The 13,933-nt window shown below is 39.7% G+C and overlaps 1 protein-coding gene across 5 annotated transcripts in view; it reads left to right on the forward strand.

Moving 5' to 3' along the window:
- The window catches only part of KIF2A (kinesin family member 2A), an 85,213-nt gene extending 71,711 nt beyond the window's left edge, over positions 1 to 13,502 (forward strand). For 2 of the 5 annotated variants that reach the window (XM_072859062.1, XM_072859063.1), the window contains exons 17-20: positions 2,124 to 2,274; positions 3,904 to 4,005; positions 5,591 to 5,726; positions 10,677 to 13,498. In XM_072859062.1, coding sequence (XP_072715163.1) covers positions 2,124 to 2,274; positions 3,904 to 4,005; positions 5,591 to 5,726; positions 10,677 to 10,762 — 475 coding nt within the window. In that variant the 3' untranslated portion in view covers positions 10,763 to 13,498. Of the gene's footprint in view, positions 1 to 876; positions 991 to 2,123; positions 2,275 to 3,903; positions 4,006 to 5,590; positions 5,727 to 10,676 lie in introns of all 5 variants that reach the window. The other 3 variants (XM_072859066.1, XM_072859064.1, XM_072859065.1) reach the window with 3 other exon arrangements.
- Positions 13,503 to 13,933: the final 431 nt, after the last annotated feature.

Raw genomic sequence — 13,933 nt, forward strand, 5'->3', positions numbered from 1 at the left:
TGCTTGGCTGGGCACCCCCGGCCAGTCGCTAATTGGGCACAAAGGGCTGCTAGGGAAGCTTACTGCCCGCTCCTCTCGGTATCCGAATGTCTTTGTGTTTGGATCAAGAGAGTTAGTAGCAAATCTGCCTGGCTTGGACCAGTCTATGTGATTTCCTTCCTGGTGAGAAGGGGGCATCTACTCCCCTGCTTACAGTAACATAACGAAGGACATTGCACATTCATCAAAACTGGTTGGATCTTTCTATCCCTTATAGAATACACGTTGCTGAAGTGACTCCAGAAAAAGACACTGCAAAATTAAATACCTATTTCTGGTATACTAAATCATTATGCTGAAACTGTTTATTCCCCTTGGTGTTAAATTTGTATGTTGTTATGGAGTAAATGCCTATCACTGTAAAGTTGCTTCATGTGTTTTGTGTAGTATTTTAATTTTTTTCTAGCAATATATCATTTTCATAGTACAATTAGTTTTTAGGTGCTGAACACCAGTGTCTGCACAGTGTAAGACGGGGCAGTATAGAATTTAAAGTTTTGTAGTGGTTTGATATGTTAAAAGGAGCAGTTTAATGGAATATTGACTGTAGAGCAAATTTTATTAACTGCATGAACTGAAATCTGGAATTATTCTTCTGGAAACATTGCTATTATAGTCTCCTGCAAATTAGCACCACTGGTTTTGTTCAATTTTGTTAGTGATCTGTAACTCTATTCGCAGAAGGTTTAAATATGTTGACACTCTTACTTGTGTTTTAATATTAAAAAAATTGTATTGTTAAACTATTAAAGAGGAATGCTAAACAAAGAGTTGTCATTTTAACTGTGTTTATGAGAACATTTTCTTTTAATTTGCTGCTGTATTTTGCTGCTGCAGAGTAAAGGAATTTGGAATTAGTCCTTCGGACATTCCCTTCTCACAGGGTAGTGGCAGTCGCTCTGATCTCTCTCCTTCCTATGAGTATGACGACTTTTCTCCTTCAATCACCAGGTCTACTTCATTCTATACATGGAATCTTTATTTTTAAGTTTTCTTTATGGCAATGTAATTTTACAGACCAACCTTTCATTAGTCCCCTTGCCTTGAGTCACACATACTTTGTTTTTATTTTGTTTGGCAGGTGATGGTTCTGCATGATCTGCAATCATCTTCCCACTATTTTGTTCACCCTCCTTAAACATCCACACTCTGTATCCAGGCTTGCTAGTTTCCTTCATACATTTAAAAAAACCCGGTGATGTCACCTTTGTACATTTAGTAGACCAAATCTGACAAGTCTGTGTTTAGGGTAATTTGAATATGTCTAATTAAAAAAGAAAACAATTTTAATACGTATATATTTTTAAAACTTTTAATCACTCTGAAGATGAATGAAATACAGTTTCCATTGTAGTAAATATGTGCTACTTGAAAAAAAAATTCCCCTTAAAAAATGAAGAATTTGTTCTAAAACTTGCTATATTTGCAGACTTTGATGTGTCTGCTTCATAAACATTCTTTTAAATGGGCTTTTTTTGGACAGAATCATTATCAATCTTTTAAACTATTTTCATGCTGCAAGAGCCTAACATTTTAATAAAATATTTTCACCTTTGAAATTATTTTAATTAAAGGATCTATTCATTCTCTGGGATACTTGGTTGCAAATTATTATTTTCTTCAGAATTCTTGGTAGATTTTCTTATAACAGCTAGTGGGATACTGAATGACTAATTTTTTTAAAGCACAGTTGTATGCACAGAAAAAGAAAGATGGTCAGGTTTAGGGTGCTGAATTAACTTTTCTTTCAAATATTATTCATTGTTAAGGAGTTAATATTGAGGGTTTGGAGATTTTTGCCCTCTTAACAGTTAATGAGTAGTAAGATTTCAGTCAAAAAATGCCTCTTGCTAGAAGATGGACTGTAATCCACCTGCAAGTAGTTGAAATTCAGTGGTCCATGCTTTTTAGGAGTTGGACTAACATCTTTTTGTCACTGAAAGTACATTAAATTTGTGAAGCTGACATCATCATCCTTATTAAATTAATTAAATTGCGCATAAACCCATAGAGCTTTATTTTTGGTTGTGACTCTTTTGCACAGGAAGTTACTAATTTACAAATTAAATATTTTCTGATTGTAGGGTGAAGGAGCTGATGGTTGATCCTAGTGCTGCAGGAGATATCCGTCCCATTATACACCATGCTCCCAATCAGAACGATGACTTAGAGACACAGTGGGGTGTGGGGAGCTCTCCTCAGAGAGATGATCTCAAACTGCTTTGTGAACAAAACGTGAGTGGTTTACAGCATTACGTGGAAAGAGATGATGATAAATACAGTGGCAGAACAAATCCAGAGTAATGTGTATTTATAGCCTGTTAGCAATATCATTAAGTAGATACAGCATGCCCCTTCACCTTTTCACTTTATGGTATTATGTTCATTCCCATACACAAAAAAAAGGTTCCTTGAAGGGTGAAAGGAGAATGTTTTACTTTTCTTTATCTTCCTTACTGATTAGGGCTTTTAATGTCTAGGCAGGGTCTGCTCTAGGCTCTCACGTTTTTTAGTGTGCATTTTTTCCAGTATAGCTTCATCTCTTATTAGGTAGTTAGAAGTAGCCTGAGAAATGTGTCCATTTTATTTAACACTCTTGTGTTTTTCACCATTACTTTCCCTGCATGCAACACCTGTTTCAAGCAAGTTTGCCTTTCTCTGCGTTTAGAAATCTAGCTACCCATCATTCCTCTTCCCAACATACTGATTTTCATGGAGTGAAACCCCAGAGCAGTGTTTGGGAGAGAGCCACATCATGTTCCCAGGATGTCTCCCTGGACTGCATGAGTGGAGAGCTGGGACTGAGAGGCATCTTCTAAAGGGCATTTTTCCCTCACTGCTGATTATCAGCTCTAGTCCTGATTCCTTAAATGTTCAACAGGGATTAAAACTTGATTTGTGAAAATGCTGATGAAAGACAGAAAAGAAAAATCCTTACTACCCTAACTTATTTTTCTCAAGACTCTCTGCCTTCTCAAACACCTCTTCATGGTGTTTGCTGTATTTCTCATTTTAGTAACTGGCTCTTCTTCCAGGACTATTTTATAAGAACATGCTAGTGATTCCTAGAGCTTCCCACTGGACAGTCCTTCCAAACGGATATCCTTTCATATCATACTTTTTTGTTGTTCATGTGGAATTCAATTAAGCTTTACAATGTGTTTTTAAAAAGATTTTAAAGGCATGGTATAAGGAACCATACTGTCTTGCTAAAACATTAATTGTAGCCTACTTAGCGCTTTCTATTTTGATTGTTAACTATTTATGTCTAAAGAAGTCCTGTTTGTCCCAGTTTGTAAATCCATGTTCTGCATTCTTCTAATGTATTAATAACTACATACTTTTTAGATTTTTCACTTTACCTTTATTCCACTTTTTTTCCCAAAGGATAAATTTAATTTTGATTTCCTGAAATGTATTGAATGTAATTGCTGTTCTCTTTTTTGAAAATTGTTGTCTGTCTATTGTGGTATACACAACAAAAAGCCCTGACAGAAAATGAGTTTTCTGTAGGTGTTAAAACCTACTAGAAATTAGTATTCTTCCCTTGTGACTTCCTCCTCCCAATACTTTAACCTGTTTTTTTTTTCATGTGGAATATTCTGTTTTCCAGTATTCACTAGGATTAGTGGCTGGAAATCTTTAATGAATATGAGTTAAATTTAACTCTGTGAACATTTTGAATTTATTGTGCTCTCCACTCATTTCTGGAGATTTTCTTGTTAGAAGTATTAAGTTCTATTTTTGACAGGTTCTGCTTTCTGCATATTTCTTCTCATGTTCTGTGATGGGATGGATCACATGCAATATATTTTCTGTAGCCACAGTTCTTTCCAGACTAACAAGCTTAACTATTGTTTTTAGGAAGAGGAAGTTTCTCCACAGTTATTTACTTTCCATGAAGCTGTGTCACAAATGGTAGAAATGGAAGAGCAAGTAGTAGAAGACCACAGGGCTGTATTCCAGGTAAAAGATGGAGCTCTACTTTGTTTTATCCTAATCCAGGAATTCAGGTTTTACCAATGAAAGTGCTGTCATGGTTTAAGCCCAGCCAGCAACTAAGCACACAGCCGCTCGCTCACTCCCCCCTGGTGGGATGGGGGAGAGAATCAGAAGAGCACAAGTAAGAAAACTTGTGGGTTGAGATAAAGACAGTTTAATAAGCAAAGCAAAAGCCACGTACGCAAGCAAAGCAAAGCAAGGAATTAATTCACTACTTCCCATCGGCAGGCAGGTGTTCAGCCATCTCCAGGAAAGCAGGGCTCCATCACACGTAACGGTTACTTGGGAAGACAAACGCCATCACTCCAAATGTCCCCCCTTCCTTCTTCTTCCCCAGCTTTATATACTGAGCATGACATCATGTGGTATGGAATAGCCCTTTGGTCAGTTTGGATCAACTATCCTGGCTGTGTCCCCTCCCAGCTTCTTGTGCACCTGGCAGAGCATGGGAAGCTGAAAAGTCCTTGACTAGTGTAAGCATTACTTAGCAACAACTAAAACATCAGTGTGTTATCAACATTATTCTCATACTAAATCAAAAACACAGCACTATATCAGCTACTATAAAGAAAATTAACTCTATCCCAGCTAAAACCAGGACAGTGCTCTACAGGTGTTGGTCTTCCTTTGTTTCTTGGATATACGAGTTTACATTAGATGAGATGAATCCTATCCCAATGTGAGCTCCATCTATCCTGAAAGCCAACAAAACATACATGGGGTTTGGAATATGCTATCAATATTACTTGGACTACTGAGCACAGATGGAAAGACTTAATTTTAGTATTTCAGGCCCAGCATGCCTAGAACTGTCAGCTGCTTTCTTTTTTTTTTAAATCAAAGAATTTTCAATAGGATCAGTTCTCCTGATCACAGCTTTGCATGGTTCTGTAAGCTTTAAGCTCCTGGTTGCGTTCTTCTTTGCTGCAATACTTTTTTCTTTTTTTCCCCCCCTCTTTTTTTTTTGTAATATTCAGAGTGCAAAGATGCCCAAGAGCTGCTTTAACCAACTTTTACAGTACTCTTATCTGTCTGGGGAGTTAGCTCATGCAATAGAGAGCTTAAAATAGCTCTTCTTTTATACAGCTTCTCTCAAAACTGGTTTTGAGTATGGACAGAATTATCTTGGCTCCTTGACTGAAGTAATGACACTGTGATTATAGTCAGTGGCAACCAGCCCATACTTAAAACTGAAGCCTGGCTTCAAAGTTTGATACCTGCCTAAGGGGACATAACCATGACATAAAGTTCTGAGTTTCTTAGCTTTACAGCCACCTAATGTTCTGAATTTGAAGAGAACTGGGGTAGCTGGGATTTATCTGTTGCTGGTATGACTACTGGAGTTAAGAAATTATGTAGAAAACACACAATTTTGCTGAATTAGGAATAAGGATTCATTTTAGGATTGAAATCTGTTATAGTGAGGTGACTAGACAGTAAAAGTGTGGTCATTTTGAGAAAAAGTGTAAGTAATTCAGCTCTTTGTCTTGAAACTTGTCTTGAAACTTTGCTAATGTATTTAGTTGGGTTTTTTTAAACTTTTATCTAGGAATCTATTAGATGGCTGGAAGATGAAAAATCTCTTCTTGAGATGACAGAAGAAGTAGACTATGATGTGGATTCTTACGCTACCCAACTTGAAGCAATTCTAGAGCAAAAAATTGATATTCTGACCGAACTTAGAGGTAGATTGCTTTTAATCACTTTTTTGTGCATTTTCATATGCCATGGAGACTTGCAGTAATAATGAGGAGAAAAAAAAGAGTGTGGTTATGTTTTGGGGTCTTTTTTCACCTCATGCTGTCCTGTAATGTTCTGTGGAAGGAACATTTATTCTGCTGCCTAAGAACAAGTTCACATCTGTGTTCAGTTCATCCTAGTTTAAAGGAAAAGTCTCTGCTTTACCTCCAGGAAGTATAAACTCGATCCTGCAAATTTGTTTGGTTTTTTTTTCCTTTGTTCCAAAACAATAAAGGAAGGAAAAAGAAAAATCCAAAAGAACTGTACCAAAAAAGAAGGTAATGCAATGAGGAAAAAGTAGTAGGAACTCCCAGTTTCTGCTCTATTGCATTCTGTAGTGTAGCAGGGAGCCTGCTGTTGTTTTTCAGTCTGTGCTTAAGAGTGGCATCGAGCTCTGAGTAGCTTGGCTGTTAGCCTACTTTTTTCCTCTGCAGCCTTTCTGTGGAAATTTTGTCAGCCTCTCTTTGTTGAAAAACAAACTGCAGATAATGCTTAGATCTCAAAATTGACTCTTCCACTTGTCTTCTAAAATCAGCTTGTTAGCTTGGTACCTCATGGAGATGAATTTTTTATTTTAGTTTCTGTATCTATTTGGATTCCAGCAGACATGTTATACTGGTAAAAATTCAAGGGTGGGTTGTTTGTTTTTTTTAAATCTGTGTTAGAAAAATCCTTATAAGATAAAATCTTTTTACTCAGTCTGAGTATCATCTGCTGTAAGTTAGAAGAATACATCAAGCAAATCAGATGTGGCCTGCTTGCCTTGTAAGCATGTATTGGCACCAGTACACTTCAGCAAAGAATTAGATGTACATTCCTTTGCTTCTTATGGATGATGGCTTCCTCTTCAGGAAAAGACAATTTGAGACACCAGCAGTGAAAAAACAGTTCAGATGACTCCCTGTTCTTCCAAAACTTATTAAATACTGCTTTTGAAACAAGATACTGGAGGTAAAGGATATCTAAGAGATCCTTGCATCTTTACAGGCAGCATGATACATGTATAGCTTTACAGGAAGGAAGAAATGTTAAGTCAAAGATTCTTTCTCCCAGTAACTTCTGTGTTATGCTCATGGCACATAATGGTCACTGCATATTTCAGCTTTTATTCCTGTCACTTTGGGACTGGCTTTTTTATGCTATCATTTTGGTTTCTTTCCCATTCTTGGGCATATTACTGGGGAATGGGGAGTGGGGGGAGGAATAGAAATATGAAAGGATGCCATATTTCCTTTCTCAGGTTTCTCCCATGCTTGTGCTAGTTATGATGAAACAAACGAAAGATGCATTTATCTATTTACTTCCAAAATTTAATCACAAATGCTTTTCACATTCATAGAAAAGTTGTCCCACACAACATCCTTGTCTCTAAAATGGAGAAACATGGATTTGACAGGTGGACCACTCGGTGGATAAGGAATTGGCTGGATGGTCGCACTCCAAGAGTTGCGGTCAACAGCTTGATATCCGGGTGGAGACCAGTGACGAGTGGTGTCCCTCAGGGGTCCGTATTGGGACCAGTACTGTTTAACGTCTTTGTCAGGGACATGGACAGTGGGATTGAGCGCATCCTCAGCAAGTTTGCAGATGACACCAAGCTGAGTGGTGTGGTTGACACACCAGAGGGAAGGGATGCCATCCAGAGGGACCTTGACAGGCTTGAGAGGTGGGCCCATGCGAAGCTCATGAGATTCAACAAGGCCAAGTGCAAGGTCCTGCACCTGGGTTGGGGAAATCCCAAGCACGGATACAGGCTGGGTGATGAGTGGATTGAAAGCAGCCCTGCGGAGAAGGACTTGGGGGTATTGGTGGATGAAAAACTGAATATGAGCCAGCAATGTGCGCTTGCAGCTCAGAAAGCCAATCGCATCCTGGGCTGCATCAAACAAAGTGTGACCAGCAGGCTGAAGGAGGTGATTCTCCCCATCTACTCCACTCTCGTGAGACCCCACCTGGAGTACTGTGTTCAGCTCTGGGGCCCCCAGCATAAGAAAGACATGGACCTGCTCGAGCGGATCCAGAGGAGGGCCATGAAGATGATCAGGGTACTGGAGCACCTCCCCTATGAGGACAGGCTGAGAGAGTTGGCATTGTTTAGCCTAGAGAAGAGAAGGCTGCGGGGAGATCTTATAGCGGCCTTCCAGTACTTAAAGGGGGCCTACAGGAAAGACTCTATCAGGGAGTATAGTGATAGGATGAGGGGTAATGGTTTTTAAACTGAAAGAGGGTAGATTTAGATTAGATATTAGGAAGAAGTTCTTTACTGTGAGGGTGGTGAGACACTGGAACAGGTTGCCCAGAGAAGTTGTGGATGCCCCCTTCCTGGAAGTGTTCAAGGCCAGGTTGGACGGGGCTTTGAGCAACCTGATCTAGTGGAAGGTGTCCCTGCCCATGGCAGGGGGAGTGGAACTAGACGATCTTTAAGGTCCCTTCCAACCCAAACTACTCTATGATTCTATGAAAAATTGGGGGGGAGTAGAATTTACTCTGCCGGGTTTTAGAATGTACAAAAGTGACTGACTGTACACTAAATACAATTTTGTATGTGTCTAAGGATGGTTTGGAAGCTGCTGGGAAGAACAGGAAATATGTGGTGTGTATCTCCCTATACTCTGTAAGTCAGAAGCAGAATTTAAGTGTGAACAGGTTACATGCTGGGAATAGAATTTAATTGAATCAAATCAAATAGAATAGTTGCAGTTGGAAGGGACCTACAATGATCACCTAGTCCAACTGCCTGACCAATTCAGGGCTGACCACAAGTTAAAGCATGTTAGTAAGGGCATTGTCAAGATATCTCTTAAACACTGACAGGCTTGGGGCATCGACCACCTCTCTAGGAAGCCTGTTCCAGTGTTTGGCCACCCTCTCGGTAAAGAAATGCTTCCTAATGTCTAAACCTCCCCTGGCGCAGCTTTGAACCATTCCCACGTGTCCTGTCACTGGATACCTGGGAGAAGAGATCAGCACCTCCCTCTCCACTTCCGCTCCTCAGGAAGCTCCTCGAGCAATGAGGTCGCCCCTCAGCCTCCTTTTCTCCAAACTAGATGAGCCCAAAGTCCTTAGGTGCTCCTCATAGGACATTCCTTCCAGCCTTTTCACCAGCTTTGTTGCCCTCCTCTGGATGCATTAGAGTACCTTAAAATCCTTCTTAAATTGTGGGGTCCAGAACTGCACACAGTACTCAAGGTGAGGCTGCACCAATGCTGAATACAGCGGGATAATCATCTCTCTTGACTGGCTGGTTATACTGTGCTTGATGCACCCCGGGATGTGGTTTGCCCTCTTGGCTGCCAGGGCACACTGCTGACTCGTATTGAGCCTGCTGTCAACCAGCACCCCCAGATCCCTTTCTGCAGGGCTGCTCTCCAGCCACTCCTCTCCCAATTTATACTTGTGCCCGGCATTACTTCGTCCTAGGTGCAGAATCTGGCATTTGTTCTTGTTCAATTTCATCCCATTAATCATAGCCCAGTGCTCCAATCTACCTAGATCCCTCTGCAAGGCCTCTTGTCCCTCAAGAGAGTCAACAGCACCTCCTAGTTTGGTATCATCAGCAAACTTGCTAATGGTGCATTCAACTCCTGCATCCAGATTGTTGATAAATATATTGAAGAGAACTGGCCCTAGAATTGAGCCCTGAGGAACACTGCTGGTGACCGGTCACCAGCCAGATGCAGCCCCATTCACTGCAATCCTTTGAGCCCTGCTGTTCAGCCAGTTCTTCACCCAGTGCACCATGAACCCGCTCATCCCACAGTTGGACAACTTGTCCAGAAGGATGCTGTGAGGGACAGTATCAAAAGCCTTACTAAAATCCAGAACAACTACATTCACCGCCTTCCCTTCATCCACTAGGTGGGTGACCTTATCATAGAAGGATATCAAATTAGTTAAACAGGACTTTCCCTTTGTGAACCCATGTTGACTGTGCCTGATGATTGCATTGTTCTTTAAATGCCTTTCAATAGCACCCAGTATAATCTTCTCCATAATTTTTCCAGGAACTGAGGTTAGACTAACAGGTCTGTAGTTCCCTGGGTCTTCCCTCACGCCCTTCTTGTAAATTGGAATAACATTGGCTAGCTTCCAGCCAGCAGGGACCTCCCCAGACTCCCAAGACCTTTGGTAGATGATCGAGAGGGGTCCTGCCGTAACATCCACTAGCTCCTTCAGTACTCCGGGATGAATCCCATCAGGCCCCATGGACTATTCAGCTGATACAGCTGGTCCCTTACAATTTCAGTGTCCACAAATGGAAAGTCACTGTTCCCACACTCGTGCTCCTCTGACTCAGGGGACTGGGCAGCCCAAGGTCTATCAGTATTATTAAAGACTGAGGCAAAAAATGTATTGAATGCCTCCGCTGTTTCTTCATCCCTATTAGTCAGATGACCATCTTCAACAAGTATCAGTCCAATGTTTTCTTTAGACCTCCTCTTGCTATTAACACACTTAAAAAAGCCCTTCTTGTTGTCTGATGCAACACTGGCCAGTTTCAACTCTAATTGAGCTTTGGCCTTTCGTGTCTTCTCCTTGCACATACGAACCACGGCTCTGTAACCTTCCTGCGAAGCCTGACCTTGCTTCCAGAGATTGTACAATTTCTTTTTCCTCTTGAAGCACACAATGCAATTGTGCAGTTTCCAAACCTATCCTGCCTAGAGACAGGGGTAGCATCTAAGAAGGGACTAAGTTGCTAAGCTACTTGTTTGTATGTTGAGTATTGAACTTAAGCTTATCTCAATCCTCCTGTAGTTTGTAGCATCAGGTATTTTTGTGGAGGAATGTTCTTTGTTGTGCATTAGGGCCAGAATGTGGACCACCAGGGCTTAGTTTCAAGATCTGTGTTGAGCACAGGCACATCAGTACTCATTCTCTCTTTTTCATTAAAGATAAAGTGAAATCTTTCCGGGCAGCTCTACAAGAGGAGGAACAGGCCAGTAAACAGATCAACCCGAAAAGACCACGTGCCCTTTGAAATGGGTCTTTGCTGCTAAAGGAATCCATGAACCCGTACTGCTGTAGCACACATTTGTTGCAAAACCCAGTGGCCGTAAGAACTCAACTACTTGAAAGCATAAAAAACGTTAGAAATGTCTGTGGAAGTGTCCTGTTTCTTATTCACCTGAATAACATTTTCAGTTTTGTGTGAAATGCTCCTATGATGTCTACAAAATACTTCTAGATCAGACAGTATAACCATGCAGGGTTCAGATCTGTGAAGCACTTTGTTTAAAATATTTCATTTATTCAAATTGTGAATTTTATGTTTGGAAATATTTGCCATGTTTTTAATAATGAAGTAAAACTGTGGCCATTACAAAGGCACAGTATTTTCTTTTAACTGTGTTCTATTTTGTTACAAAGACCAGCTGTGCAGTTTTAAATTGTGTTTGCATGCATGCATACCTCACTAGTGGGTTTACATAACTTATCTTCTACAGACAGCTGTGCTTACCTCTTCCCATTCTGTGCCTTGATGAAGGCTATTTAACCCTAAACATCCTTTCTGAAGCACAGCCTTAATAAACAACATTCCTTATTTGTCAATATAAATTACTTTTAGTGTGTTTACATTTTTAATGTGTTTTGAGACTTTTTTTTTTTTGGTGGCTAGTGCATTTCACAGCATGTGCCATTTCCTTTGAACAGGAACTGCAAGAGCTGTTAAGAGGGGACAAACAGCTGGACATTCCATCCTCCTTGTAAAAAATCTGGAATCTAGATTTATTTGAATACCATAAAGAATAGTTATACAATTCTAACATTTTCACTGTAATAAAAAACCCACAACAAACAACCCCAAAAATATAAATTAGTTGATATATAATAAAGGGTAATGTTTAAGTACTGAGGAGAGTTGTATCTTAGGATAATGCAGATATACAGTATGTGGTATGGTGTGATAATGCTGTCAGAATAAAGGTACAATCTGACCTCTGCATATGGATAGGCTAACTGTCAAATTCAGGGATCCGGCTAAAGAAATAGATATTGGCCTTTCACATATTGTTAAAATTTGGCTTTTGATGCATGACAAGCTTACATGTACATTAACTGTAGTTTGCAGGTAGTTTAAGTAGCTCTGATGCTTTTAAAAAAGTAGCTAATATCTATTTTTCCCTTTGTACAGTGCCAGCAGCTGAAAAGTGAGGTGAAATGGCATCATTTGAGGATTTGCACAATACCTCTACCTGGCGCTAATAGAAATCCCACAAGTACCTGAATTCTCACAAGTGGTGCCATGTTTATCAGCACTTTTTAGGTGGTGGCACTCAAGTTATTTTTGCAAGTCAGTATCCAAAAAAGATTTACCTTTCATGTAAGAACTTCTTGTCAAATGAAGAATTGTAGACCTCTCTAGGAGTTCTCCCTGTTTCCAGGAGTTCATATCAGCAGACTTTCCCTTGGAACCGTTTAAAAATTACTTTTGTAATACAAGCCTGTTTGTTTGTGCCAGGCCTGGAGGGAAATAAAGGGAAGGCAATGAAAAGAGAGTTAAATGAGCCAGGAATTCTCTTAGTGTTTAATATTTGTATCTCCCATAGGAAGGTAGACTATGGGAAGCTCTTGTCGCATCATGGTTAAAAATAAAAAAAAATCATCCTGTGTGTAAACATGAAAACTGAAACAACAATGTAGATTTTATGTACTGTGTTTAATAAATTAAGCTATTAAATTAATTACAGATGAGAATTTACTTCCATGAAAGTTCTGTTCTGCTTTGGGAAGAGTTTCATTTTGTAAACACATCTGAGTTACACTTTTGAAAAGGCCTCTGATTTCAGAATGAATATTTACTTCTGGAACTATTCTATACAAATTTGTCATATAGGAAGAAGTTCCCCAGAGGACTGTCCCTGACATGTTTTGCAACAGGTCTTAAAAGAAACATCACACATCTTTCTGAACATTTAAGAATGTCTTCTCTCACAGTTCAAAGAAAAAACCCCAATGAAATAGAAGGCAGCAGCTTTTGTTAGTAGGCAATAGTACAGGTTATTGTACAATACCAGAGGGTTTCTTTGAAGTTGCTCTAGAGAAATCTTACTTTCTAAAAAGCCTCTGAAGATTGAGACATCCTACATGAGGAACAGTGGCTTCCCTACTATTCCTCCATGCAAGCCTAGAGCCACAAGCAGGATGTGGTTCATAGGGGTACCAAAGAGGACAGGAAGGACAGAGGCAGTTAGATTTCAGCAACTTTTTACTAAGCCTTGTAAATGACATGTCCTGTCAGGTAGCAGATGCAAGTTAAAATTGCATCTGCTGGGTGGGGGTGGGGGAGAATGTTAAGAGACAGCCTTTGCAAGAGAGCCTGCTGTAAAGATCAGATCTACACTGATACTGAATCAGTGAGAATCAAGATTAAAAAACTGATACAGCTGGTTACAGCACTTGAATTCCTGTAGCCCATTGCTATGATGGACTGGAATTACTTGAACAGGACTCAGACAAGCTTATCTTGATTCCTGTCCTGTAAAACAAAAGCATTTAAGATGTGTGACATCTCCAACATTTGTTCCTTCTGTATTGGTCTGTGCATATTGCTGTGGTTACTTATACTCACTCATAAATTGGTTCTATATGCAGTGAAGCAGCACTAGAATCATTAAATTATAAAATAAATGAGCAATTCAGTTTTCCAAGACAATCTCTCAGACACCTGCAAATTCAAGTACATGTTTCTGTACATTTTTTTTTCCAATGACTTTTAAAATATTGACATTGGACGTGTATAAAATTAAGTTATATCTTAGAGGAATTTTTGCTAATTTGCCTCTTCTCCACTTACTGTGGTCTGATGGAAAGAGATATGCTATACATGAAAAAATGACTTATGGTAGTTAATACAGAGAGTCAGGCCTTCACCCCTACATGATGCTACAGAGTTAACAGTTATTGTTTTCCTGAATCATAAGACAGACCAAAGTGGATTTTTCTTTTGACAGCTGCTATGCAGAGTCAATGCAAACATGGGAAAAACAACTCTGCCTTGTCCTTAATAACAAATACATATAGTCCAAACTATATTAAGACACTTCAATAAGTCTTTCTGTCAGGACACAGGCATGAATTGCTCTAAGACTCACTGAAAGCTTTGATCTATGCTAAAACTCCTCGTTGCCTTGAAGGGCGAAGTAGTTTT

The sequence above is a fragment of the Ciconia boyciana genome, chromosome 4 (genome assembly GCF_034638445.1).
Source record: "Ciconia boyciana chromosome 4, ASM3463844v1, whole genome shotgun sequence".
In the NCBI taxonomy this organism is placed as follows: domain Eukaryota; kingdom Metazoa; phylum Chordata; class Aves; order Ciconiiformes; family Ciconiidae; genus Ciconia; species Ciconia boyciana.